General features: G+C 41.8%; 1 protein-coding gene across 1 annotated transcript in view; it reads left to right on the plus strand.

Moving 5' to 3' along the window:
* ADCYAP1R1 (ADCYAP receptor type I) overlaps positions 1-27,647 on the plus strand; it is a 126,479-nt gene that overhangs the window by 23,473 nt on the left and 75,359 nt on the right. The window contains exons 2-3 of the mRNA XM_054171340.1: positions 9,179-9,355; positions 27,465-27,570. Of these exons, the coding sequence (XP_054027315.1) occupies positions 9,296-9,355; positions 27,465-27,570 (166 nt within the window). The 5' untranslated portion in view covers positions 9,179-9,295. The remainder of the gene's footprint in view (positions 1-9,178; positions 9,356-27,464; positions 27,571-27,647) is intronic.

The following is a 27,647-nucleotide window of genomic DNA, read 5'->3' on the forward strand; positions in this document are numbered from 1 at the left end:
CCAGCACTAGAACAGGAGGACACAGTCTCAAGCTGTGCCAAGGAAAGTTTAGGCTTGAGGTGAGGAGAAAGTTCTTCCCAGAAAGAGTAATTTGCCATTGGAATGTGCTGCCCAGGGAGGTGGTGGAGTCACTGTCCATGGAGGTGTTCAAGAAAGGCTTGGATGTGGCACTTGAAGCCATGGTTTAGTTGTCAGGAGGTGTTGGGTGATAGGTTGGACTTGATGATCTCTGAGGTCTTTTCCAACCTTATTGGTTCTGTGATCCTATAGATATCTTTCTTGAATGGGCTGAGGACATACTTTAGTGTGCTGTAGAATAGTTACAGAGGGTTTTGTTTGAAATGTTAGGAAAGTTGTATGAAGCTAGAGAAATAAAAAGAGCAATCAGGGTAAGCAGAAACTATAAAGGAGTGTACTTTGTAAGGACAAATTGTAATACTCTTACATCTTCAGGGAATTTCAGTTTAATTGAAACCACCCAAATGAAAAGCAAAAAGAACAAAACCAAGACACTCCACCAAAATTATAATCAGGGACAGCTGAAGTAAAACATACATGGAAGTTGTTAGTCTCTGTTAATCCAAAGAATAAAAATAGTATTGAAAGTAAGAAAAGGCCATGACATAGATAGAAATCAGAGAGCTGGTTTGCTTACCATTAGTGACTTGGAGAGTTAAACCTTGGAGGTGGAATCTTCTTTGTTTGCTCTCATTAGCCTGAGTAAGCAGAGGAAAACTAAGTCTTTCAAAGTAGTAACCTACTTTGTCCCTAATTAGGCATCCACCATTAGGGTACAAAAATTATGTCCTGACAATACTTTACCACTTCTCCACTGACTCTAAAAAGAGCCTCATGGACTGGGGTGGACCATAAAGATTGTTTAAGGAATTCTAAGGAACAACTGAGTGATCTGGGGTGGTTTAGCCAAGAGAAGAGAAGATTTAGAAGGATCTTACCAATGTGCAGAAATATCTGATGGCAGAATGTATACGGGAAAGAGATGGAGCAAAGCTCCTAGAGTAACAGGACAAGAGACAACAAGCTCAAATAAATGTACAGGAGAAGAAACTTCAAGATAAGAAATGTTTTGGAGGTTTGGGTTTTTTTTGGGGGGGTGGGGTTTTTTGGTTGGTAGGTTTTGTTTTTGTGGTTTTGGTTTTGTCTTAGCTAGAATGGTCAAGTACTAGACAGGTTGTGCAGTGGAGTACTGGAGTCTCAACATTTGGAGATAGTCAGAACATAATGGGAAATGGGGTTTGAATAACATAAATCACTTGCACTTGCTGACCCTGCTTTGAGCAGGGGAGTTGGGAGTAGGCAATCTCCAGAGGTCCTTGCCAACCCAAAGTCCTGTGCATCCCCCTTAGCAGTTATTCTTGCAAGTTCACTTTGCTCTGACTTCTTTGCTACACAAATCCTTGTTGAGGTCAATGATAATGCTAACCCTATTTTGTGTAGAAATATTCCAACACCTGGACTCTCCTTTGCACATGGGTGTCATAGAATCTGCACTTCACCATTTCCTATTTTCGTGACCACACCTTGATCTTCATTTTTCAACAGTGAGATCTAATAAAATTCAGAGGTGTTTTCTACATGCCATGGAAGCAAAAAAAAAACCCAACAAAAAAGATCAAAAGCCCTGTTCCTCCAGATATAAAAAGGCTGAGTGTTGCTGACAGGCTTAGTTATTCTTTGACACTGAAATGCCTAAGTCAGGCAGCAAGTGGAATGTAGTTCTTTCAGCTATTTCCATGCAAAATTACTATCATTATATTGGCACCTTTTAAAACTGTTGGTTCCTGAAGTGAAAAGCAGCCATTTTCCTGAACAGTCAAAATGTTGGATATTGGAAGAGACTACCTGATTGTGTCTTTCAGTAATGGACTTTTTGCAGTGCTTGACCTTCACATCATTTTAGGTGTTGGAACGATGGCTGGATGTCCTAGAGGCTTGTGGACAATACTACGATGAAATCCAGGTTCTTGCTGGCCAACTCTTTCAGGCAAAGGTGTGGCCCTTCTGTCTGAGGCCCTCAGCACTTTCACACAGAGCTGAAAAGGGCTGACTTGTCCCTTGTAGCAGCAAATTCTGTCTGAAAATCCAACTCTTAGACCTCCTGATGTAATTACCCTTCACATCTTGTTTCGTCATTGACAGCGGACATGGTGAGTGGAAGCAAGGACAATAGGAACTTCCAGTTAAGCATGCTGAGGGAGAAAAGTGAATAAATGTCTTCTTGGTTTGTTTTTAAAGGAAGGTAGATCTCTGTGCTCAGCTGCTGTAAGCCATGGAGATACTTTCATTTCAGTGAATTTGCAAAGATTAATGCAAGATAAAGATTAATTAATTAGTGAAAACAGCACAGAGTATTTAAAACCCAAGAAACAAGAAGTGGTATATGAAAGAGAGTAGAAAGACCACAATGTTGTTCTTTTTGTTTGCCTTAGTAAGATTGCTTTTTACAGACTGCTTTCTATGGAAAACTTTAGAGCTCTTTCTGCCTGGTATGAAATTTTCTTGTGTTTTTCTTCTGTTATAAATATTTCAGCATCAATCTATTGACACTCTAACATACTGACATTCTTCTCAAGCCTTTGTGGTAGGTTGTTATTTCATATTGCTGATCCATTTATTTCAGAAGAGGCTGAAAGTGAGGTTCTTCTGTCCAAATTTAGATAGCCACGACACAGATGTGACACAACATAGATGGGAATGTACCAACTAGATGCTAAGCATTCCTTTACACTCATGGAAGAGAAGCAGAAAGTTTGAAGTAGATGGTTAAAATAGGTCAGACAATTTGCTTTCTTCTTATGCCTACTTCTCTCTGTTGACTATATAAAAAGAGCCTTGACAATGAGCTCATATGTGAGCAAGCAGCTTCTGGGTTTCTAAAATTAGGTGGCATGTCCTAGGTCACTGAAGGATTGCTTTCTCAACTCTGCTTATTTCTTGCTGCTTAAGTGTAACAGTTGACATGAGAAAGGTTCATTGTGCCCTTTAATATAAAGAACAAAGCTGGCATAGCTCATTTGGAAGTTTCAGGAGAGAAAACATGAAGTGCACTGGATTACACACCTTGTACTAAGGGCCTAAAGAAGAGAGAGTATCAGTTACATAGTGACCTGTTCATATATGAATCAAAGATGCCCATCTAGCAAATTTGTGCCACAAAGCTCTGGAGTTCCCTTCCTGGGGGAGAACCTGGAAATACCAAGGTAGTGGTCTGTGAGCCTGACTGACTGGTGATGGTTGGAATGTTCTTCTTGGCATCTTTTTTTTCCCCCTTGCACCTCAATATTCTTCATCCAAGAGTTTTTCTGTATAGGGAAATATTCTTTATGTCATTAGGAATTACTGTGATAACTGTTCATGGAGTAGATGGCTTTGCTGCAATGTAGACTATTCAGTTTGAAAAAGCTCAATTAATCCTCTGTTTTGTCAGAAACTTTCAGATTCCTACACAAATGTAGTACCTTGGTGATGGTGCAGGGTGAAGGATGTGGTGGTTAGCCCTTACTGGACACTGAATTAAGATCAATGAAGTCCTGAACTCGCATTTGAACACCACTGGTCTAAGCCATTGTGGGTCAGCTACAAAATGTATTGGGGTTTTTTTTCAGACCACTGCTGTAAACCCCAGAGGACCACGATAAGGAGTCTAGTAGATCAGGTTGTTTCATTCTTTCAGGTAAGATCCCAGTAACAGCTCATAACTGCTTTACAAAGCCCCTAAATATCCCCTTTCACTCATCCTACATGAGTACATTCTGTTTGGGATGCTGTATAACAAATCCACCCATTGTTTGGTATGGAAAGGTTTGATTCCTTTCAGCAGCAATTCTTGTGTGGGAGTAGACACATCCTGAAAGTATCCACAGTGGACAAATTAATCCACATTCACAGACAATTAATTCCTTTCTTAAGTCAGTAGCTGACCAAACCAAGTCTTTTCCAGTCATGCTTGAAAAAAATATCCTGAAGTTTATTCCATTTCAGTAACTACCAACCAATCTTCCTTATTGCTCTCTACAACTACCTGAAGGGAGGTTGTAGCCAGGTGGGGGCTGGTCTCTTCTCCCAGGCAACCAGCACCACAACAAGACACCGTCCCCCACAGTAAACTGCTGGCTAAGCTGTCAGCTCGTGGTTTGGACCACAACACTCTGTGCTGGGTTAGGAACTGGCTGGAGGGCCGAGCCCAGAGAGTGGTGGTGAATGGTGCCACATCCAGCTGGCGGCCAGTCACCAGTGGCGTCCCCCAGGGATCAGTGCTGGGCCCCATCCTCTTTAACATCTTCATTGATGATCTGGATGAGGGGGTTGAGTCAGTCATCAGCAAGTTTGCAGATGACACCAAGTTGGGAACAGATGTTAGTCAGTTAGAGGGTAGAAAGGCTCTGCAGAGGGACCTTGACCGACTGGACAGATGGGCAGAGTCCAATGGGATGGCATTTAATAAGTCTAAGTGCCGGGTGCTGCACTTTGGCCACGGCAACCCCATGCAGAGCTACAGGCTGGGGTCAGAGTGGCTGGAGAGCTGCCAAACGGAGAGGGACCTGGGGGTGCTGATTGACACCCGCCTAAACATGAGCCAGCAGTGTGCCCAGGTGGCCAAGAAGGCCAATGGCATCCTGGCCTGTATTAGGAATAGTGTGGCCAGCAGGAGCAGGGAGGTCATTGTGCCCCTGTACTCTGCATTGGTTAGGCCACACCTTGAGTACTGTGTCCAGTTCTGGGCCCCTCAGTTTAGGAAGGACATCGAGACACTTGAACGTGTCCAGAGAAGGGCAACAAGGCTGGTGAGAGGCCTTGAGCACAAGCCCTATGAGGAGAGGCTGAGGGAGCTGGGATTGTTTAGCCTGGAGAAGAGAAGGATCAGAGGCGACCTCATTGCCCTCTACAACTACCTGAAGGGTGGTTGTAGCCAGGTGGGGGTTGGTCTCTTCTCCCAGGCAACCAGCACCAGAACAAGGGGACACAGTCTCAAGTTGTGTCAGGGGAGGTTTAGACTCGAGGTGAGGAAAAAGTTCTTCACTGAGCGAGTCATTCGTCATTGGAATGGGCTGCCCAGGGAGGTGGTGGAGTCGCCGTCCCTGGAGGTGTTCAAGGGGAGATTGGACGTGGCGCTTGGTGCTATGATCTAGTTGTGAGGTCTGTTGGAACAGGTTGGACTTGATGATCCTTGGGGTCTCTTCCAACCTTAGTTACTGTGATACTGTGATACTGTGAAGAGGACACAGTCTCAAGCTGTGCCAGGGGAGGTTTAGGATGGATGTTAGGGAAGGAGTTCTTCCCAGAAAGAGAGATTGGCCATTGGAATGTGCTGCCCAGGGAGGTGGTGGAGTCCCCATCACTGGAGGTGTTTAGGAAGAGACTGGATGGGGTGCTTGGTGCCATGGTTTAGTTGATTAGATGGTGTTGGGTGGTAGGTTGGACTTGATAATCTCTGAGGTCTTTTCCAACCTGGTTAATTCTATTCTATTCTATTCTATTCTATTCTATTCTATTCTATTCTATTCTATTCTATTCTATTCTATTCTATTCTATTTCCTATCCCTATCCCTATCCCTATCCCTATCCCTATCCCTATTCCTATTCCTATTCTATTCAGATTCTCACCAGTGATACCTGAAGGTTTATTGTTCTGTGTGGGGGAACTGTCTACGCCTTACTGAAATGTACACCCCCCATGCTATTAGCTATTCTGATTTCTCTCATTTTAAATTATGGTAGCCAATGCAGATAAAACAACCTGAAGCACAACCTGAAGCACTAGTAATTTACTAATGGAATTACAGGATTGGGCTACCAGTGATAGCAGAAGACGATATAAGTTAAGCTGCTCTTGCACGTCCTGTATTCATAGGTTTATTTCTTTTCCCAGCACTGAGTGGAAATGCTTTATAAAATATTGCCTGTCTTTTTAAAAATAGTTCATTTTTTTCCTAATAAAACATAACTAATAGTAGCTGCTTATGAGATAAGTAGCCTTCTATTGGTAATATCTGGACCCTGCACTTGTGTCTATCGTAGAGATTAGGAGCTCCTAAACGATATCCACAATCTCTGCTGCAGATCCAGGGCAGAAGTTCACAGAACTGGCAGTTGTTATTACCTAATAAACACTTGAGTCTCTGTGGATGATAGGAAGACCTCAGCCCAGTTTTTGATGCAGGTTTCCATGACTACCTTGAAGGCAAAAATGAAGTCAGTTCTCATACTTTCTCAGCAAAATGTGAAAAGAAAGCAATGAAAAGGTTTGCAGATGCTCTTGTCTCTTTAGATGTTTCCTTGAAACTAAGATAAGACAGAAAACCTCCACTCCCCAATTTTCAAATCAAGTTGTGGTAGTTTAGGCTGGGTGCCTTCTGCTCCTACCACACAGGATTCACCTTTGGTGCCCCGGGTGTCCAGCCCAGTGGGTGGACACAGGGAGTTACATATTTCATTCCCATAATGTCCTGCTCTCTCCAAAACCACCTGCAAAGTCCTACACTTCCTCTTTCTTCCCTTGCTGCCCTCATGGGAGATGCTCCCTGTCTGGTAATGGAAGCCTTTTAGGCCTGGTTAGGCTTAATTTCAAGAGGAAAAGGAGGAAGGGCAATCTCAGAACTGGACAGCTGAGATTAGCCTAAGAGTGGAGCAGGGGAAGAAAGAGCCCTGGGAGTTTTGGGTGTACCCTCAGGTGGGGAGAGGGGAGTGTTGGGATGCTTCTGGGTATGCTTTGGGATCTCCTTTAGTCACTGTGCTTGTGGTTGTCTGTAAAATATTCACTGCTTTTCCATTTAAACTTTTCATCACTTCTGCAGTCTGTTTGTCTCAGGTTTTTTTGCCCTGGTGAGAGGCAAGGGAGGATCTGCCTTCCAACCCACGACACAAGTGAATGGTGGTTAAAGTAAAATAGGGTCTTCAAATTTTGGAGACCCTATCTGAAAGATCTTCACTTTTCTGCAAGGTATCTGTCCATCCATTTAGTTATGCATCTCCCACCCTTTCATTGTATTTAAATCACATTGCTAACGTGCTGGAGTGGCAGAACCCCAGGACAGAATTCAATCTCTACACCACTCTCAGGCTTTCTGGGCTGGCCTGCCCACAAGAGTACAAACAACCACGAAATAATTTCAAATCCAGTGTCTGCTAATGCATCTGTCTGGTTTTCTGTTGGTTCTGTTAATAGAGTGACTTTCTCTTTCCAACTCCTCACTGTTGAATGTCACCATGGATGTTTGCTGTCCTCCTCGGCTGAGATCTTATCTGTCCCTCATTATTTGATAAACCATCAGAAACACAGTTAAGTAATTAAATTCAGTACCAGAGCAGAGCAAGAGTGACTGAGTGAGGATGGAAGAAAGCAGATCAGTTTAGAGGGAATATTATGAATCATTGTTATCCATTTAGGCAGGGTCTGGATAGAGAAGACAAAAATTTGGAGAGAGGTTATTTTTCCTTTTATTTTTGTTTAATTTTTAATTGAAAGACAGTCTCCTTTCTAAATGCTGATTCCTTGGCACAGTATGTTACAGTCAGCATAAAAACCAAGTGCCCTTTGATTGTAAAAGTTCTTTTACATGTGCCTTTCTTATTCTCTTATTTATGTTGTGTCTTCAGTCTACTTTCTGTTCTATCTTTTCTCCTTCGCTGTATTTCCTCACATTCCATCTGAAATTGGAAATGTTTTTCTGATACAACCTTGCTTCATTTTTTCCTCTAATTATTTGTGTCCTGCATCCCTGATTTGTTAGTATCCAGGATCCCTTTGTTTTCTTCTCTCAAGTGCACACTTATGTATTTAAACATTCCTCTGGTTGTGAAGAGCTATGTTGGTTGTGCTTATGCCCATGGAAGGGATAAACGATGGCATGCAGGAAAACTACCATCAGAAGAGACTTTAAGAGAGCCCTTGACATTTGAAGGCTTCATTTACACATGGAAATAAAATTGATGAGAGGTAATTCTTTGGCTCTGAGCCAAACCAGTGTGACACACCTCATGCTCATGGAGCTAAGCTCTCATACCTTCTGGAGCACGAGCCCTACAAGGAGAGGCTGAGGGAGCTGGGGTTGCTTAGCCTGGAGAAGAGAAGCTCGGAGGAGACCTTATTGCTGTCTACAACTATGTGAAGGGAGGTTGTAGCCAGGTGAGGGTTGGTCTCTTCTCCCAGGCAACCAGCACCAGAACAAGAGGACACAGTCTCAAGCTGCACCAAGGGAGGTTTAGGCTGGAGGTGAGGAAGTTCTTCCCAGCAAGAGAGACTGGCCATTGGAATGTGCTGCCCAGGGTGGTGGTGGAGTCACCATCAGTAGAGGTGTTTAGGAAGAGACTGGATGGGGTGCTTGGTGCCATGGTTTAGTAGATTAGATGGTGTTGGGTGATAGGTTGGACTTGATGATCTCTGAGGTCTTTTCCAACCTGGTTAATTCTATGCTATGCTATGCTATGCTATGCTATGCTATGAAGATAAAATAATAGATAGATAGTACCAAGAATAGAATTAACCAGGTTGGAAAAGACCTTTGAGATCATCGAGCCCAAGTGTGCAAATCTGTTCATATCCTGACCACCTGCCTGTCTAGCTCCTTGACAGAGACCAAGGAAAGGATGTCATAAATATTCATGACACCATCATCCCTATAAGTCAATCCTGTCTTACGTCATGGCTGATTCTTCAGCCTGACAGTACAATTCCTTCCTTTGCTCTGTTGCTGAGTTCTCAAAGAGCTATCAGATTATTAACAACTCTGGACACAGGTTCTATAATCTGGACAGGAGATCTCTGGGAGTAAATCATCATGTCATACAGTCTCCTAAATGGCCCCCAGACAGCTGTGCTTCAGAGACACTACTGAAAATCATGAAGGTCAAATCATAACTTAAAAAATGAAGCAGACAGTTGAATTCTTTCTCTGGTTCAAAATAATCCACTTTACCTTTTCCTTTGGGTACAATTTAGGGCTTTGAAGCTAGAGAATGTGCTTCAGTAGTTTCTGTGATACAAGTTGCCAATCATACAGACATGTCCTTTGGCTGTAAATTAACTATCCAGGACCGGTGTGGTTGATCTCTAATATGTACAACTCACAATTTAGGTGATGTTGTTTTTCTCTTCCTGCCCAATTCTTTTTCATTCTCTGTTTTCTGTGTTTACAATAAATTTCCTCTTTCCTTGCAGATATCTGAGCCTTGATGTGAAGACCTCAACCAAAAGATCAGCAGAGAGCGTGTGCTTCAGCCCTGATAATAGCATTAACAAGCAGAACTTCACTGAAGTTCAAGACCAAGAGAAAAGATGGGTGTGAATTGGAACATCTGCTACATCTGCTTGTTCACTCTCATGTTGCTTCCCATGGTAAGAAAAAATGGTTTTATTTACATTGTACTGTTTTAAATACCTCTTCTCAAGGCCAACACTTGCTAAGAGTGAAGGAACAGTTGCTGATATTTATGCTGGTTTTATGCGTGGCCTCATAGTTTATGTTAACACTTTCCCAACCTCCTTTGTGGGTGCAATAGAACTGTGATCATGGCTCACCCTGTAGAAAAGCCCTTGAGGGGATTTGTTCCCTATTTGCATCTGAGCTTAAAAAAATAAAATAAAATAAAATAAAGTAAAATACAATAAAATAATAATAATAATAAAAAAGAAACAAAACAAAATAAAATAAAATTCAATTAAAATTCAATTAAAATGAACCTCCTCTTCTCCAGGCTATACAACCCCAGCTCCCTCAGCCTCTCCACATAGGGCTGTGCTTGAGGCCTCTCCCCAGCCTCATTGCCCTTCTCTGGACACATTCAAGTGTCTCAATGTCCTTCTTAAACCGAGGAGCCCAGAGCTGGACTCAGTAACCTCTAGAAATTCTATGCAAATGCCATGCAATTGCTTAGTGTACAGCTAGTCTCATGTTACTGCACTTTAATCACCAACCTTTGTGAAGAATTCTTCACATATCATTTGGATTCATTTTAAAATAAGAACTATTTAATATGGTAGTGATGTGGCCAGAGTATCTTTTAGCAGGTTTTACAGAATTTCTTGCTCATTTGTATTGATTGTGTGACCTGCCTTTTATAGAGCCTAGTGGTCAGAACACAGAGCTTTATTGTGGCACATGAAAATACACATTTTTTCCTCTTAGGTCTGATTCAGAGACCATTTTCATTAACTGCATGTTTGAAATGTAGCATTATGCAGCCAAATTCTGTAGAATAGAATTGGTAGTATACTCCTTTTCACCCAAATAATAGCACTCTTTTATCATCTGAATGTCTGGTCTTCACATTTCTTTCTAGCTCCTGACTCCTCTGACTATTGCCTAGACTTTCTAGTCAGGTAGGAGGTGTAGCTTAATAACAAAGTGAGTATGTTGAATTTTTATACTGCACAAGATGTCTTCTAAATTAATGGGGGAGGGGAACCCTCCCCCCACAAATTTCACCTGTTTTAGATGCTTATGTCAGGATGAGATTCCTGCCTTCTTGCCTATGAAAGTAGATTAGCTCCAATTTAGATGCTGGTGTTGTGGATGCACAGTAAAGTACACAAACACAGCTTATTACTTCTGCCATCTCTCAGTCTCTCAGGAGTTCCCATTTTAAGCTAAGCCTAGGACAACCACAGTATTTCCTCATAAAATTGTTTTGGACCTTTAAGATAGTTAAGTCCAAGCTGGAACTACTAGGTCACCACTAAACCCAAGTCATCTGTAAATGCTGATGAGATGCAATCTACACAAAGTGAAACTGGGAAGCAGTCTGGTAGCTGAATTCCTGGGTATTCAAGAATATTTTGTTTTGCAGACTGGAGCAAAATGAACTAAATGGCTGCATGAATGGAAAGGCAAAGGACTTTTTTGAAGCAGCCAGTGATCTTCAAGGGTCCAATACTTCAGATACTCAGCTTGAGACATCCAAAAGGTGTCTTCTTCTTTAGAGCTGAGCAATTGTTAATTAAGGGAAATAAATATAACTGAGCATTTCTCTTGAGCTTTCAGATGAATGACCTTCTTGACAAATGTGGAAGGACAGAAAGTTTCCAATTCCTAGCATTTCAGGAGATCACTGTGATCACTGAGCTGGATAATTAGTGATGAGCTCCAGCATTTGGAAAGAACAGCTCTCTAATGAAATACTGTGAAGCAAACTAGAGCTAATAAGAACAAATACGATGTTATATATGCTGTTTCTGCAAAGTTTATGATCTTGTTTATGACTGTAAGACTTTGTTATGGTCTCTTGCAGGAATCCAGGTACTAAAGTTAACTCTTTCACCCACATGAACTTGTGCATTTCATAGAATCATAGAAAGGTTTGGGTTGGAAGAGACCTTAAAGACTATTTAGTTCCAACCAGGTTGCTCAGTGCAAACACATTTCTATGCCCAAACACACACACACACACACACACACACACACACACACACACACACACACACTTCTTTGGGCAGTAAAGAGCTTTATGCCTATGGCAGAGATTGTGTTATAATTTGTGTATAGAATTCATTCCTTACAACACCCAGATGTTTCATTTCACAGACTGAAATTCAAGAATGCTATAATGTTGTTGATGTTTTGGGGTTTGGTTTTTTTGCAGTGCTTCTGGTGACACATCTTCTCTGTGTTGGGGCACACACTTTCTCTTCAAACCACCTCTAATGTGCTGTGCTGAAGTCCTCAAATGGGTGGTTTTCTGACATGCAGAGTGATGTGATTTAAAAATATAAGTAACTAATAGGGAGAATTTGATTATCATCCTAGCCTCCAAGAAGTCCTCTTCTTTTGTATTGCTTTTCTCTAAACACATCTATTATTCTCCAAGAAATCCCCAGTTAGTCTGAAGGAGAGGTCCTGTTCTTGGCAGCTGGGATTGATCCTCCTTTTGTGATGACTCTCCATCCCTCATGGTCAGTGTGGTTGCATTAGCCCCTGAGGCTGTACACCTGCTTGAATGTGCAGGTTTTGGTTTCAACACTAGGCAAGCCCATTTTACCTGCAGAAAACCAGAGCCCCTGGAAGAATACCTGCATTCAAAAACAGGCTAAAAAAACCAAAGGGGGGGAGGGGAGAAGGCAGAAAAAGGGAGTATTAATGGACATATTAATGGAGAATTCTAGGTAGCCTCAAGTATGGATTCATACCAAACAAGAAAATAATGTGCTAAAATACAATGAGGAATGGGCATGTTGAATCAATTTGAATTGTCAGAGATGAGCTTGGTTAGATTGTTTAGGATGTTAGGAGGAAGTTCTATACAGAAAGAGTGATTGCCCATTGGAATGGGCTGCCTGGGGAGGTGGTGGAGTCACCATCATTGGAGGTGTTCAGGAGGAGACTTGATGGGGTGCTTGGTGCCATGGGTCAGTTGATTAGGTGGTGTTGGATTGGTTGATGGGTTGGACGCGATGATCTTGAAGGTCTCTTCCAACCTGGTTTATTCTATGTATGTATTCTATTCTATGTATGTTTATGTGTTTAACAGGCTGTTCTGTATTTGCCTATCACAAAGACACCCCACCCTCTTATTAATCATTTAGGACTGAAGGCAGGATCTAGAAGCCTTTTAGAGAAATTCTTGAGCTTTTTTTGTTCTCCTCATTCCATGTCCTGTCCTAGCTTTAAATATCTATGTTGCTATTTTAGCTGGGTGTAATCCATTTTTGTTAGCCAGCCTGCTTCTTTTCAGTCACTCAATTCTTCCCTTTGTTTGGTCTGAACAACTCTTTTAATTTGCACATCATTTTTCTTCCTCCTACCCATTTTTTTCGCTTCTGATTTCCCATTCACTGCCACGTTGATTGATTTCTCATTCTGCTCATCTAGGATAGCAGTGGGCTTGGGGTTTTATTTTATTTTTCAATGGAAATATTAAGAAAAGTCATCATAAAATTATCGAGGAGATAGGATCCTAGACCATCATCCCTTTGTCTGGTTCCAAATGTACTTGAGAAACAATGAAATTCATGACTCACAAAGTTGGCTGGGTGTATGAACTGAATTTTAAATGTAACTGCAATGCAGGTGTTCCAACAATGTAATAATTCAATCAGATGCATTTTTTTCCCCCCAGCTAATACTTGAAAAGTCTTGTGGATGCATTTTTAATAATATTGCTAAGTGTAAATCTTTCAAATGCTAAGATGTGCTCCATAGTGTTTCATTAGCTGGCAAACATGTTCACTGACTTCCATTAAAAATAATTAATACATCAACACAAACAAACAAAACAGAAAACACAGAGATGAAAATGAAAGGTGTCCTGGATGCCCCTTTTATACCAACACCGAAGTGTGATCGCTCTGTGAGGGTCAGATGGGCAAGTATGGATTTGGATGCAGAGACAGCACCTCACAGATCAGAGAATGAAACCTCTATCTGACTATGGTTAAGTAATTCCTGAAGAGGTGAAGAGAGAGACTAGATCTCTTTGCTCAGATCCTGCTTACTGAAGGGGGTAATATTTCTCCATCTTTTGAGGGTGTGTATAACCTACAGAGCAGAGAGCTGTCTGTGTCGTCCATTATTCATCTGTAGCTGTCACTTCCAGTGCCAGGCTATGTTCAAACAGTTTCATCTACATTTCAATCTCTGACATGTTTTAAAGATGAGAGACAGCACATCCAGACATACCATTCTACTAGATTCTTTCCAGCCCTGTTGTGTTTGTTTAGAGCATCCATTTTCTGCTGCAGCCCAAATGTGAGGTTCCTCAGGCACATATAGAGATGGCTGTGTTGGTCCCTGCTCTTTAATCAAACATTTTTTTCCTGATAGGACTTATTGAGACAGCATTTAATGAGTTTATCTGCCTTATAATTTGTAATATCTCATAACCTTAGTAAGAAGTCAGGTTCTCTGTAGGATGGTCTAGTCATGAGGTCTGTGGTGACCGGTTGGACTTGATGATCTTTGAGGTCTCTTCCAACCTCGGCAATACTGTGATACTCTGATTGCAACCATCTCTAACACAAGGCAGTTACATGAGACTTCCCTGTTAGTTATGCAATGCAGATACAAATATGTACAGATGTAGCTAGGGAACCTCTGGGAATGTTCCCCAAAGGAGAAAAAACTCAGCTAGCTAAGACCTTTCTGCTGCTATTTCTTTTCCTCTTTAACGCAAGAGTTGCTGCTGGGGCAATCAGCAGAATGTAACCTCTTAAAAGAGTCATAGAACCACAGAATGGTTTGGGTTGTAAGATGGCTTTGAAGGTCATCTAGTCCAAGCCTTGCAGTGAGAAGGGACATTGCAGGTTGCTTAGAGCCTGACCTGAAATGGTTCCAGGGATTGGGCACTTACCACTTCTGTGGGCAACCTGAGACAGTGCTTCACCACCCTCAGTGTAAAAAGTTTCTTCCTTCTATCTAGTCTAAATCTGCCTACTTTAAGGGGGAGAAAACAATCTTCTTATCCAATCTATACCAATCTTTCTTGCAGGCCAGAAAAAAAAAGCCTATCCATGCCTTTTTTAAAAGAAAACCAGTCTTAGGATGTGTAATACTGGGCAAGGTATTTTCAGAGCGAGATTGCAGAATTTCTGATGTTGTATCACAAAACACAACTCCAAGAAAATCAATGTTGCAAAACAACATCAGCACCCTTGGTACCAACCAACTCCAAACAACTTTCAGAGAAACAAAATTAAGGATCCTTGGTTCCAGATGGTCCTTAACCTGCCAGGTAGGTGGGAGAGGTATTGACAGAGTGTCAGAGTGATAGATATCTCAGGGTGATATATCTAAGCTCCTGGAGTTTTCTGAGGAAGCCCAACAAACTAACACTCCTAAGAAGGTGATGGGAGACCTCAGTGTTGTCTTGGCACTGACTGGTACACTGACACTGGGCACCACAAGTATCAGTTGTGTTTGTTGCAGAAGTTGAAGAGAGGCACACTTGGTGAAAATGGAAGGATGACCATGAGCCAGCAGTGTGCTCTTGTGGCCAGGAAGGCCAATGCCATTCTGGGCTGGATTAGAAGGGCTGTGACCAGTAGGTCAAGAGAGGTTCTCCTCCCCCTTTACTGGTGAGGCCACATCTGGAACATTGTGTCCAGTTCCCAGCCCCTCAATTCAAGAAATACAGTGAGCTGCTTGAGAGAGTCCAACACAGAGCCACGAGGATGATGAAGGGAGTGGAACATCTTCCATATGAGGAGAGACTGAGAGAGCTGAAGGCTCTTTAGCTTAGAGGAGACTGAGAGGTGACCTCATCAATGTTTATAAATATGTAAAGGGTGAGTGCCAAGAGGATGGAACCAGGCTCTGCTCAGTGGTGCCCAATGTCAGGACAAGGGGCAGTGGTGGAAGTTCAGGCATAAGAAGTTTCATGTAAATATGAGGAAATTTTTCTTCCCTGTGAGGGTGACAGAACACTGGAGCAGGCTGCCCAGGGGGTTGTGGAGTCTCCCTCTCTGGAGATATTCAGAACTCACCTGGATGCGTTCCTGTGTGATCTACTCTAGGTGATCCTGCTCTAGCAGGGGGGTTGGACTGGATGATCTTTTGAGGGCCCTTCCAGCCCCTGAAATTCTGTGATTCTGTGATTTTAAGCTTATTAAGCTTATTTGCACAAACCAGGAATGACAACCAAAAAAAGAGAAAACCCCCAAAAGTCTAAAGATTGACATATTCCACCAACCAGTGGTTGACAATGCTCAGCATAAACACAGATACCTACAGCAACTTTCCTTTAGGCAGGCAAGATGTCTAGGTCTCAGAAACACATGGCAGCAGGTTACAAAGCAGAAAATTGTTGCCCAACATTAAGGTGTTCACTTTTTTTGCCCTCTGGTAGTAGCAGTAATTTCTGTGACAGGCAAATAATATGATGACAACACTGATTTAAGGACATTAATATGATTCTTTTCCCTGCTGGTTTTGTGTTCATGAGCTTGGAGGAGCTTTGGATGAGCAGTCAAATAACAAACTGGGGGGAAAAAAAGAAAAGAAAAAGCCTTTAAAAATGATCCTGTATAAAATAATAATAAAAATTAATCAAATCAGTTATTTTTCATGCTGCTCTGCTATTAATATCCAGCACCTGGAGGGATATTATTCATGTCTCTAGCAAGTGTGATGCTGGCCTGTTCCTCCTTGGGTTTGCTGAGCCAGCAGCTCAGATGATTTACTGTGGAGTCAGCTTAAAGAGATACAGAATACAGAATTAACCAGGTTGGGAAATACCTTTGAGATCATGAAGCCAAACCTATCACCCAACACCATCTAAAGAACTAAACCTAAGTGCCTCATCCAGTCTCTTTTTAAACCCTTCCAGTGATGGCTGCGATGTAGAACATTAAAAGGAAGGGGAAATTGAAAGCAAAGAGCAGGGAGAGAGGAAAAGAATGTGAGAAACCCCAGATTTTCCTCATGGCACTGTTAGGCATTTGGTCTTTTCTGTGTCTTCCTGCCACTCTCACCATGGCTTATCCTAAACTGCCATTCTTTACTTTTGCTTCTCAATCTGGTAAGCAAGCACTCCAAGGGCTTCTCAGAGCAAATGTATGTCCTACAGCAAGAATTGAAGCCTTTCTGAGGATCAAGTAGCTGTGCTATAAGCCTGCCTATGGGAGCATGCAGGATGAGTGCTTGCCCCAGGGCTACACACCACAAGGCCCAGCAGATGAACTATCCAGGTTTCCCAAGCAGTAGTCATAGGGTTAGGAAGCAGATGCAAGGCAAAGTGTACAGTGCTTAAAGCTGCTTCCAGGGCTTCTTTTTCAGAGCAGTGGAGACATAGCTGTTTAATCAACATCTAGGATGCCCATTAAAAAGCACTGACAAACATAATGCATAAGTGTTTCTATCATTGCAGTCCCCAAGGGCACAGAACCCAACTCAACAGACCCCTCTTTGTTACTCCGGGTGGGGGGATGAATAGCTCACCCCAGGGCAGTCTTTGCTCAAGCTTTTGAAAAGAAAATTGAGTTATTTAGGCTAAATGCCCACTGTTGATTTAGTTATTTGAGGACTGCTAAAATGATTTGTCAATAATTTGAGCTACTGGTATGGGCATACTTGGGAAGGGAAAGAACAGAATTACTAATTTATTTTATCACTTTTATTATAACCTGGTATTTGCAGTGGAACATGTTGCATATTTTGGCACAAAACTGGTTTGGACTTTTATTTTGGCTTTCTTGTTTGCTAAGGGCTTGCTGGATAACTGATAATGCAAAAGGCATATTAGATAAGATTAGAGAGATGTTAAAGCTCAAGGGTACAAATTTGTGTAGAGTTCCTCACCAATATTAATATACTTTTTTTTCTTGCTGCCCTCTGGCCAAGCTGGTTTTAGTTATTATAGCTCTGTTAGCCAGTTTTATGACAATTTACTCCATTACTTAAAAACTGTAACAAAATACATGACATGTTTGTGTTGCAATAGAAACTAAATCCTAGTGCAATTACAGGCTAAGCTACCCCACTGTAGCAATGCAGATATGCAAAATCTAACCCTTTTTAGCCATCCTGTGTTGTCTGTTGCATCTGAACTACTGCAGAAACAGCAGCTAAACAAATGTATATGCTAATTTAAAATAACTGTTTGAACCTCACTCTGTACTTTCAGTTTAAAAGCTTTGACATCCAAAGTGATGAAGTTGTTATCCATCCAGCAACTGGTTGGAGCTGTAGGCATTCCCTGGCATGCTCCATCTGCAGAGCAGCTGTGGGGGAGTCAGAAATTGTGTACAGACAGGTAACATCAGTGGGAATGGGCTGGAAGATGCTGAAGGGTCTTTGATACCATAAGAAAAGATGAATGTGATTACAGCTATGCCTAGGCATTTCTTTTTCTATCCCTCCAGGTGGTCTATCTGCCCCTAAATCCTGAAAGCTATGGGTGGCTTCAGAAAAGTCTAACAGAAGAATCCCATTCGCAGATACATTGAGTTTTCTAACAGTTTCATACCAAAGTTTAGACAAAGACAGATTTTGTTAATTCCCTAAAGAAAAAAAAATGAACTTCAGCACAAGCTCAAGCCTCATTAGACAGCAGAGTATCCAAACAGGAGCTCATCCAGGAGACACTACTCCATGGGATCAATGGCTAAAGCTTTGTGCTACTGGAATTTAATGTTAGTATTTCAAGAAATTCAGAGATATATTTCCTGCTCTATTTTTTTTTTTTTGGCCATATTACAATTCAGAAATAGGTGGAGAGGAAATGATTTGAGTGTCTTGATTCCATTCCACATATATGGCTGTAGGACAGGCAATAAGGGCCTGAACTACCCGAGAAGTAAAAATAGAGTACAGGCTGGAAATGAGTTTTCTGTCTGTAACTGGAAATACTTTATCAGAAGAGAAATTAATTTCTGGATATGAGTAAGGAGCTGCAAATTAAGCTCTTAAGGCTAATAACTGTGAAATTTTGGCCACTTCAGGTCCAGGGCAGACATTCACATGGGGAAATTAATCTGAACCTGAGCAACAATCTTTTCTAAGACTTCTGTTTTAATAGGAACAGCAGTTGAGGGAAAGACACAGGCATGAAGTCATGGCCATCATGCAAAGCAGGATCTGTTCTTTTGATGCTGTAGGTATTGTGTGTCTCTCCAGCATTGGAACAGGCTGTCCAGGGAAGTGGAAGTGTCACCATCCTTGGAGATGTCAAAAAATGTGCAGACATGGCACTTCCGGACATGCTTTATTGTGAATGGTGATGTTAGGTTGACAGCTGGACTTGATCTTAAAGCTTTTTTCCCAATCAATTCTATGAATCCTCAGCCACCACTGTTATTATAGAGGCAAAATTGGGCTTGTACTCCTGGGTTGCATACTGTGTCAGGACAGGTCGAGGTGTGTGGGAATCTAGGATGGCTGAAGCTTTCAGAAACAGGGATCAGTGGTGCTATGATGTGGTCATTGCCACAGATGAAATAAGAACCAACATTTTCACATGCAAATAGGCCACATACAAGTACCCTATTATATATGGCATGCATAAAGTCTGCAGCAGAACCCTGAACTCTTTCTCCGGAATGTGAATTTATTGTGGTCTTCCAGTATCTCAAGGAGGCCTACAAGAAAGTTGCTGAGGGACTTCTAGGGTGACAGGTAATAATAGGACAGGGGGAATGGAAAAGAAATAGAAATGGGTAGATTCAGATTGGATGTTAGGAAGAAATTGTTCCCCATGAGGGTGGTGATACACTGGCACAGGCTGCCCAGGGAGGTGGTGGAAGCCTCTTCCCTGGAGGTTTTTGCGGCCAGGCTGGATGTGGCTGTGAGCAACCTGCTGTAGTGTGAGGAGTCCCTGGCCATGGCAGCGGGGCTGGAACTGGCTGCTCCTTGAGATCCCTTCCAACCCTAATAATTCTATGATTCTGTGATGCTTCCACTCATTCAGTAAATTATATTTTGGAAGAGGGTCTTGGACATATTGGCCAGCTATTATTTTTAGTGTAGAGTAGCAGCCATGTATTTTGGGGCTTTAAACACCCACCCCCACTTTGTTATTTTCCTTTCTTTTTTTTTCTCTCTCTTTTTTTTTTTTGACACTGAAAAATTCTCTTGTTTAAGTATGTAAAAGATTCTGAGTCCTGAATGTCTGCACACTGCAGTCAGCTGCAAACAGCACAGCTGAAGCATGTTACCGTTGAAGAGAGCCCCTGTGCCACCAAGTTCTGCATCAAGAATGCCCTTGTACCTGCCAACTGAGGTGACTGTTTAACAGTTTTGATGCCTGCTGCATTTTGTTGGAGCTGAGAACAGGAAGATAATAGGATACATGCTGAAACCGTCCTTATTCAGGAGGATATTCCTTATCTGAGCAAACTTCTGTACAGCAGTAGAGCAGAAAATGCTGGAGCAGAATCTGGGTCATGGCAAGACTCTGAAAGTGAGACCTGTGGCTTAGCTGTCAGGGTCTGAAATTCATCCAAATCCTGCTGGTTGATTTGGAATGAAGTCACCCTTTAAGGGGGAGATCTGTGCTTAGAAGAAGACCATCTCTATTGCTGCATGTTGTCCCTCCTTAAATCAAATCCCACCCTGCAGTGATATAAGAGTAAAATGGGCATTTTATATAGGATATGCAATCTGGTAAATTGTTTTGTTGCTTTGTTTCATTTTCTAGTGATTTTTGCAGTGTTGTTTTGTAACACATTGCATTTCTCAACTTTTGAAATGTGCTGGAGGTTCAGCTCATGAAATAGTCACTGTTAGGATTCTCTAAGAACAAATGATGAGCAGTGCATATGTGATAAATTCATTGCTGCATCCATTTTATGCTGCTAGAAAGTTTTTCTGCATTGCCTCTTCCTTCCTAATCCTCTCTGCTGAGCTCCAAGCTGGCTCGTCTCGCTAGGGTGATTCTCCGACACACCATTTAGTTTGCTCCCTTCTTTCCTTCATGAATATCTACTTTATTCCTCTCCTTGAGTTTTCAGAGCGAGCTAGTGGTGAAATCCTCCGGTAAATGGGAAGGAGAAAGAAGTGTTTGTTGAGAAAGCTACTCCTGGCACAGCCTTTTGTGCAGAGATTTGATTCCTTGTGGGATTTGAGTGGCTTTTTTGATTGTGGGATTGTTGTGGGGTTTTTTTCTCTTCCACTTTGGCACAATATCTAAACTAATGTCTCTTAGCACTGAAAGGAGAAGGAGGGAAAATGAGAATGAGCTTGAGCACTTCCCATTACCACTTTTGTAATGAGCTCTTTGCCTCCACTCTTCAGATTGCCCCCAGTCCCAAAGCCCCTCTGGGGAATATTAGAGTGAGAGCTGTAGCACAACGCTCTTGCTGGAGCCGCCTGTGGGGAGGAGTGAGAGGGAGAATGTGTGTGATAGTTGAGGGCAAATAGCTTTAATTTAATTAGAAGATTAATTAAAGCTTTGTCCCTTGGGTAGGGTATATGTGTGTGGAGAAAGTGTTTCTGCCGCCTCCTGCAACCGTTCCTCACATGTTTCTGTTCCAAGTGTGACTCAGATGGAGCTTCTATTGAACTTGATGGGAGCCTGCACAAAACAAATTTCCCGTCTAAGACCTTTTCTCTTTGGGGTTTTGTTTAAATGTAATGAAGTATAAATGGGCAAATAATAAGAGCTTGCCTTGCAAATGAATGTGGCATTCAGCAACACGGTAAATGTTAAACTGCTGTAAGCTTCTGTTTCCCAATGACCCCACAGTGAGAAAAGTCTGGTGGTAGCATAAGTTCCTGCAGGCTTCATCAGTGAAACTCACCAAGATTTTGATGATTCCACAGGATGTCTCAGGATGCTTAAAGAGAGTTTTTTCAACTGATTTCCAAGCCCTGTGAGGAGAGGCTAAGGGAGCTGGGATTGCTTAGCCTGGAAAAGAGGAGGCTCAGGGGAGACCTTATTGCTCTCTACAACTACCTGAAGGGAGGTTGTAGCCAGATGGGGGTTGGTCTCTTCTCCCAGGCACCCAGCACCAGAACAAGAGGACACATTCTCAAGCTGCACCAGGGGAAGTTTAGGCTGAGGAGAAAGTTCTTCACAGAGAGAGCTGTTAGCCATTGGAATGTGCTGCCCAGGGTGGTGGTGGAGTCACCGTCCCTGGAGGTGTCCAAGAGGGGATTGGATGTGGCACTTGGTGCCATGGTTTAGTAGTCATGAGGTGTTGGGTGACAGGTTGGACTTGATGATCTTTGAGGTCTTTTCCAACCTTATTGATTCTATGTTTCTATGATAAAAAAACCTGCTAAGACAAACTGAGTAATAGGTTTACCCCATGTTGCATAAAGCATTTTTTGTCCAGAGTTCCCAATTCAGAAGGTCTCTACTGAGTGAGGAGAAATGTTGATTATACTGCTGCTATTTTCTAATTTGCAGTCAGATAGGCATCTCTCCAGTGTTAGAAGGTAACTGTATCTTAAATTCATCTGAGCCACTTTGAAAGGGATCAGTGTCTCTGTTTTGGCAGGGTGCTCCGGTTTAGTGGGCGGGAAGTTTCTGCACAATGTGCTTCAAGCATGGTGTCAAAGCTATGCTACAGATTGGACAATTGTGCCTTGGTTTGAATATCTTTCTGATCACTTTACCCTTTCACTTAGTTTGAAGTGTTTTGAAATTACAGTAGTTTGGGTGCCATTTACACAGGCAGACAAAAATGCAATCAAGTTACAGCGTGAGACCTTCCTGGAGGCAACGATTTTGTGTGACTGCCAAGCCGGTGTTGTGGGCATCAGTAACGATGTAAATCAGCTCTGAGAATATCCAGATAATCAGAGCTCCATTCTAAATTTTAACACAACCTGTTGCAAGTCTTGGCCCTGGTTTGACCAGCAGATTCCTTGCTTGATTAAAACAAAAAGGGGGTGTGGGTGGGGAGGGATTAGATCTAGTAAGATTGTTTCCATGACAAAGTAAGCTTCTTCTGGAAGTGCTCACACAATAACGTATCAGTTAAAAAAAAACTAGTTTCTTAAAACTGCAAGTCATAATAAAACTACTAAAAAGCTTGTGAACAACCCCTCTTGCATTACTTTTGAGACCACACTTATGCAAAAGATGGAATGGAATGGAATGGAATGGAATGGAATGGAATGGAATGGAATGGAATGGAGTAGAATAGAATAGAATAGAATAGAATAGAATAGAATAGAATAGAATAGAATAGAATAGAATAGAATAGAATAGAATAGAATAGAATTAACCAGGTTGGCAAAGACCTTTGAGATCATCCAGTGCAACCTATCATCCAACACCATCTAAACAACTAAAATGAATCAACTATCTAATCAACTAAAATAATCAACTAAGATGAATCAGGCTGTATTCTATCTCTTAACAATGATGTAAAAGGAAGGATTTCATGAAGGGGGTTTTGTTGTTGTTTCTGGGGTTTTTTCTTGCTTCTATTTCTTTATCCCCTCCATAGAATCCTAGAATGGTTTGTGATGGAAAGGACCTTAAAGATCATCTGGTTCCAACCCACATTCCACTAGACCAGGCTGCTCAAAGCTCCATCTAGCTTGGCACCTCCATACTGTCATGGTACCTGCTATGACATTTCTTGAATGGAGTGGAAATGTTGTCATTTGGGGGGGGTGGGGTGGGGTGGGTGTGTGTCAAAATCAAATACAAATAGAACTTTACAAGCATAATACCCAAAGGTAGATGTAAGAAAGAACAGCTAACAGAATTGACTTTCTAAATTTGATATCTTTACCAAAATTAATATTCCAAGTGAATTGCACAGTTCACTATCATATCTTTGCTATTGCTTCAAATCATATCTTCTGATCCTAGGGCTTCTCAAGAATACTGGTGACTTTTCTTGCTTCTGTAGAGCCATTGAGTTAGCTTGTGTAGAGAAACTATGTTTTAAGGGCATGGTTAATATTCTTACACAGAGTAAAGCCAGCAGAACAGTGTAGTCAAAGACAGATCAGGTTCTTGACTGGGCAGCTCTGCACTGTTGGTCTGCAGGATGATTTGTCTGGATGACAATGTGACCTCTTTCAATGCTCAGCTTTGATGTGCTAAAGTTCCAGATCCTTCCAGACACCTAACTACCTATGTAGTAACTATGAATGTGGCACAAGTATAACATACCATAGACAATCTCTCAGTTTTCCTCTGAGAAGATCTGTAGCTACTTGATATAACAGGAAATTATTCAAGTGACCAAACATAAAAGTCTTTTGCCACTAGAGACACCCTACAGTGTCTAAAATATCCTAAGGGCAACGACCCATGCAAGCAGCAGCAACTGGAGACCAAATGAGATACCCATGTGCTGTAGATCTTTATGCACCAAATCAGAGAGCCTGACTTGTTGTCTTTCTAGCATAGAAATTTTGGGGGATGGAAAAAGCTGCTCTCAAAGTTACCTTCCTCTGCCTTGCGCCCAGTGTTTGTTTGAACAAAAACAAGAGGAAGAAAGCATATTTAAATTTCCTGAATAAGCTGTCAACAAGTATTTATTTCCATGAGCAGGGAGTGTAAGGGACTCCTCTGATCTGCACAGTTCCTCCTGCATGGTTCCTTCTCTTGAGCATCCCCCTGTTTGAGCATCCTTGCTTAAATGCATGACTCTCAGTTTACTAATCTGGTTTACAGATAGCTACAGCAGGTCTGGAAGCAGCAGAGATGTGTTCACCTGGTTGTCTCCTCAGGTTTATGTACCAGCAGTGATGTTCTTAATGTTCACAATAAAGCAGTGCCTTGAGAGCATGTGTGAGAGAATATATGCAGGCTGTAACACAATAACATGATTGTTATTAATGTTGCCTTAACATCAAGGGAAAACCAAAGAGTTAAGTGCTGCAAGTTACACACAGCACACGCCAGTACGTGTCTGTTGTGGCCACCTTAATGAAAGCAAATGAAGGCAAATGAAAGCTCTAAATTGCTTTTACATCTGTAGTGTCAAAACTAGTTATTTTTGCCTTTTTGTTTTCTCTCAGAACTAAGCAGACATTGATTGCATTCACTGTATTTGTGCCTATAGAAATACATGCAACTTTAAAACTGGTGTGGGTCAAATCCTTCACTCCCCTGAGAGTAATATTTGGTTACTTGATTGTTATTTTTTTCCCCCCAGTATGTGTCAAAATATCCTTTGACTGCACATATCTTCTGGGAAACTGAAACCAGACTGCCTCTGCTGAACTCAGGAAATAGCAAATGTCCTTGAGGCAAAGAAATGAAATCATGAGGCCATGAAGTTCAGGCTCATGCTTTCATTTGAATTGTGCTCTGCCGTTCAGTTGTTGAAGACGGACTCAACAGATCAAAGGCTCTACGAGGAAATAGTTAATGGAGAAACGTGAAGCATGTGGAGCCTTTCAGGAAAACAGGACAACATTAGAGCATTCAACGGTGGAACCTTGTGTTATTAACCATCCTGACCTGGTTTTGCTTCCTCAGGTTTTCTTTTTTAATCTGTTGATGAGGAGGGCTGCAAAGCAGCATAAAGATACTTCTGGGAAGTCACATCAAAATACTCTGCCAAAGTTTAAAAGCTTCAGGAAATCTATAAGGAGAGCTGAAACTCTCTAGTTCTCTCTGTGTGTCCACTGGTCTGCATTTCAAATACCTTACGTGCCAGAGTTGCTCTGATACAATTGACTAAATTGAGTTAGTTTAGTCAGATATATCTGACTACATGTACCTGTCTGCAAGGAAGGAGGTTTTTAACCTTAGGCTTTCTTTGTAATCAGTGAAGTCTTGACTTCTATTTACATCTGCTAAAGAAGACACCAAAAATAGGAAGGCTAAATCACACTCTTTTGTCTGTTCCCCATAGGACATCAAAATCTGGACATGGTTGATTCTTTTGTTTGGTGTCCTTTGGCTTTGCATAAACTCATATCATAGAATCATAGAATCAATAAGGTTGGAAGAGACCTCAAAGATCATCAAGTCCAACCTGTCACCCAACACCTCCTGACTACTAAACCATGGCACCTAGTGCCACATCCAATCCCCTCTTGAACACCTCCAGGGATGGTGACTCCCCCACCTCCTTGGGCAGCACACTCCAATGGCTAACAGCTCTCTCTGGAAAGAACTTTCTCCTCACCTCCAGCCTAAATATGTTTCAAACTTGCTATAACAGCTAATATCCACAATATCAAGCTGAACAGGGTTTTGAAGGTTACCAACCAATGTGTGAGGAAATGTTTCCTTTTCTTCCTCTTGTTGCTTGTGCAGACAATCTATGCTGGTTTTACATTATTGTTATTATTGTTGTGGGTATTGTTATTCATGCTGTTATTATTAGCAGTAGTAAATGACAGGTTTTCTGGTCTGCATGTGGTGAATTGTGTAACAGCTACCCCTGAACACTCCTTTCAGCCCTGAGCAACTGTGGAGAGTGAGCCAGTACCAGCAGCAGAACCCTAATTTACTTCCTATTTCTCTTTTATCTTTAAAAAAAAAACTTGAATGTCAACCAATGCAATTTTCCCAACTTTTGGTGAGGTTTAGAGGGTGATGTAGAAAAAGCCCTTATGTTCTTGGGGTTTGCTAGAGATCTGTGACAATATATCTTTTCCAGGCCCTTGGGAGTCCTCAGCACAGAACAGTGTTTGTTTTGGAGATAAACAAATCTAGTGTGGCTCTGCCTGGTGTATCCCATGAGGAAAAGAGCTGAAATGTGTTATGAGGAGCTTGGAGATGAAACTGTATCATTATCAGTTCCTACAAATGGGGGTGGTGGGGGGAGGGGGGGAAGAGAGGGAAAAAAAAGCTTTTCAGTAGATGTTTATTAGGAAACCCTCTCTGTCTTTGAAGCAGGGATAAAGGCTGGAATTTCTTACAAGGTCAAAAGCATGCAAATGGTTCCACACCTCTCAGTGCACATAAAAGCATCACACAATCATCACCAAACTAGGATTAATCTATGTCTTGGGCTTTAATGTAAACGTCTGTTGTGTGTGGTGGCAGTGTGATGTATTAGTGCCCCAAACTTTTCACTCCATTCCCTCTGCTGGCATGTGAGGAGAGCAAAATTGAACTGGGCTCCAAAACTGATTGAATTCAGGTTTTGTTTTCCCTGTTTGCTTTTTCCTGCTTAGCAGGTAAGGAAAGACAGGCTGCTTGACAGGTACACTCTGCTCCCTTTGTAGTTCTCTGTCGTCAGGCATGAACAAAATGTAAAGCAGCAAAACTGCTTCGATGACCCAGGGTGACCTATCCCATTTCAACCAGTACAGTGATTTTCATGGTGCTTTCCACTGAGTGTGATTTGGACCTTAGCTATGCCTTTATAAAATGAGCTAATGAAACTTCAGATTGTATTGCCCTTGAATTGGTATGCCCTGGCTGCTGCCTGTAACAAGAATGAAATCTTATATTGATTTCTGGGACTGGGTCACATTCTTCATTCGTCACTGCTTTGGGATTGCCTGCATTCTGATGGCTGCAACATTCCTCTTCTGAGCTAAATTATCTTTTTTTCTCTCTTAGAACCTTTAAGATGGGGGGGGGGGGGGGAGGGGAGAAAAGAAAGGAAAGATCTGGATCAAGTCATCCCAGTTTAGTTGGCATTGCATTCTCATTTGGCAAGAAAGTTGCCCTGCATTCACTGGGAAGTAAAAGAAGAAGGAAATACTAAGGAATGGACAGAGATCAAAGACTGAGCGAAAGAACTTTAGTTTTGAGTCCTGGATGAGGTTAATGGATTGTGCAAGACTCAAGAAACTGATGGGAGATCAAACTAAGCCTCAACTGATTTCTGATTCCTCTTCAAATTTTCTTTTTTTATTTAAAGGTACCTTTGGTCCAACCTTACATGAACTACGAAATAAAGCAAATACATCAGAAATCGAAATTTGACAGGAGAGCAACATTAAAAACCCCAAACAATTTATGAGCACTAGATTGCCATAAAGTGGCCCTATGTGTCCTGAGAAAAAAACCACCTCTGGTTTCACTTTTTCTATTTGGATTGAGACCTCAAACCTTACTTATTTCATCACAAACTCACTAGCTATTTTAAGTTTGTAATAGTTCATTTTTTTTCTCCATATTTTTTTCCCCTTCCCTTTCAGGTTACAGCAACCCATTCCAACTGCATCATCAAGAAGGAGCAAGAGACTTGTCTGGAGAAAATACGGAGGGCAGCAGCCCTGAACCCTCTCAATGACTCTTCTCCAGGTGAGTGTCAGGTTGGGATAAACCATGGACATTAAACCAATGGCTTCAAAACACTTCCTGTCATGTCTGCAGGGGTT

The sequence above is a fragment of the Dryobates pubescens genome, chromosome 21 (assembly GCF_014839835.1).
Source record: "Dryobates pubescens isolate bDryPub1 chromosome 21, bDryPub1.pri, whole genome shotgun sequence".
In the NCBI taxonomy this organism is placed as follows: domain Eukaryota; kingdom Metazoa; phylum Chordata; class Aves; order Piciformes; family Picidae; genus Dryobates; species Dryobates pubescens.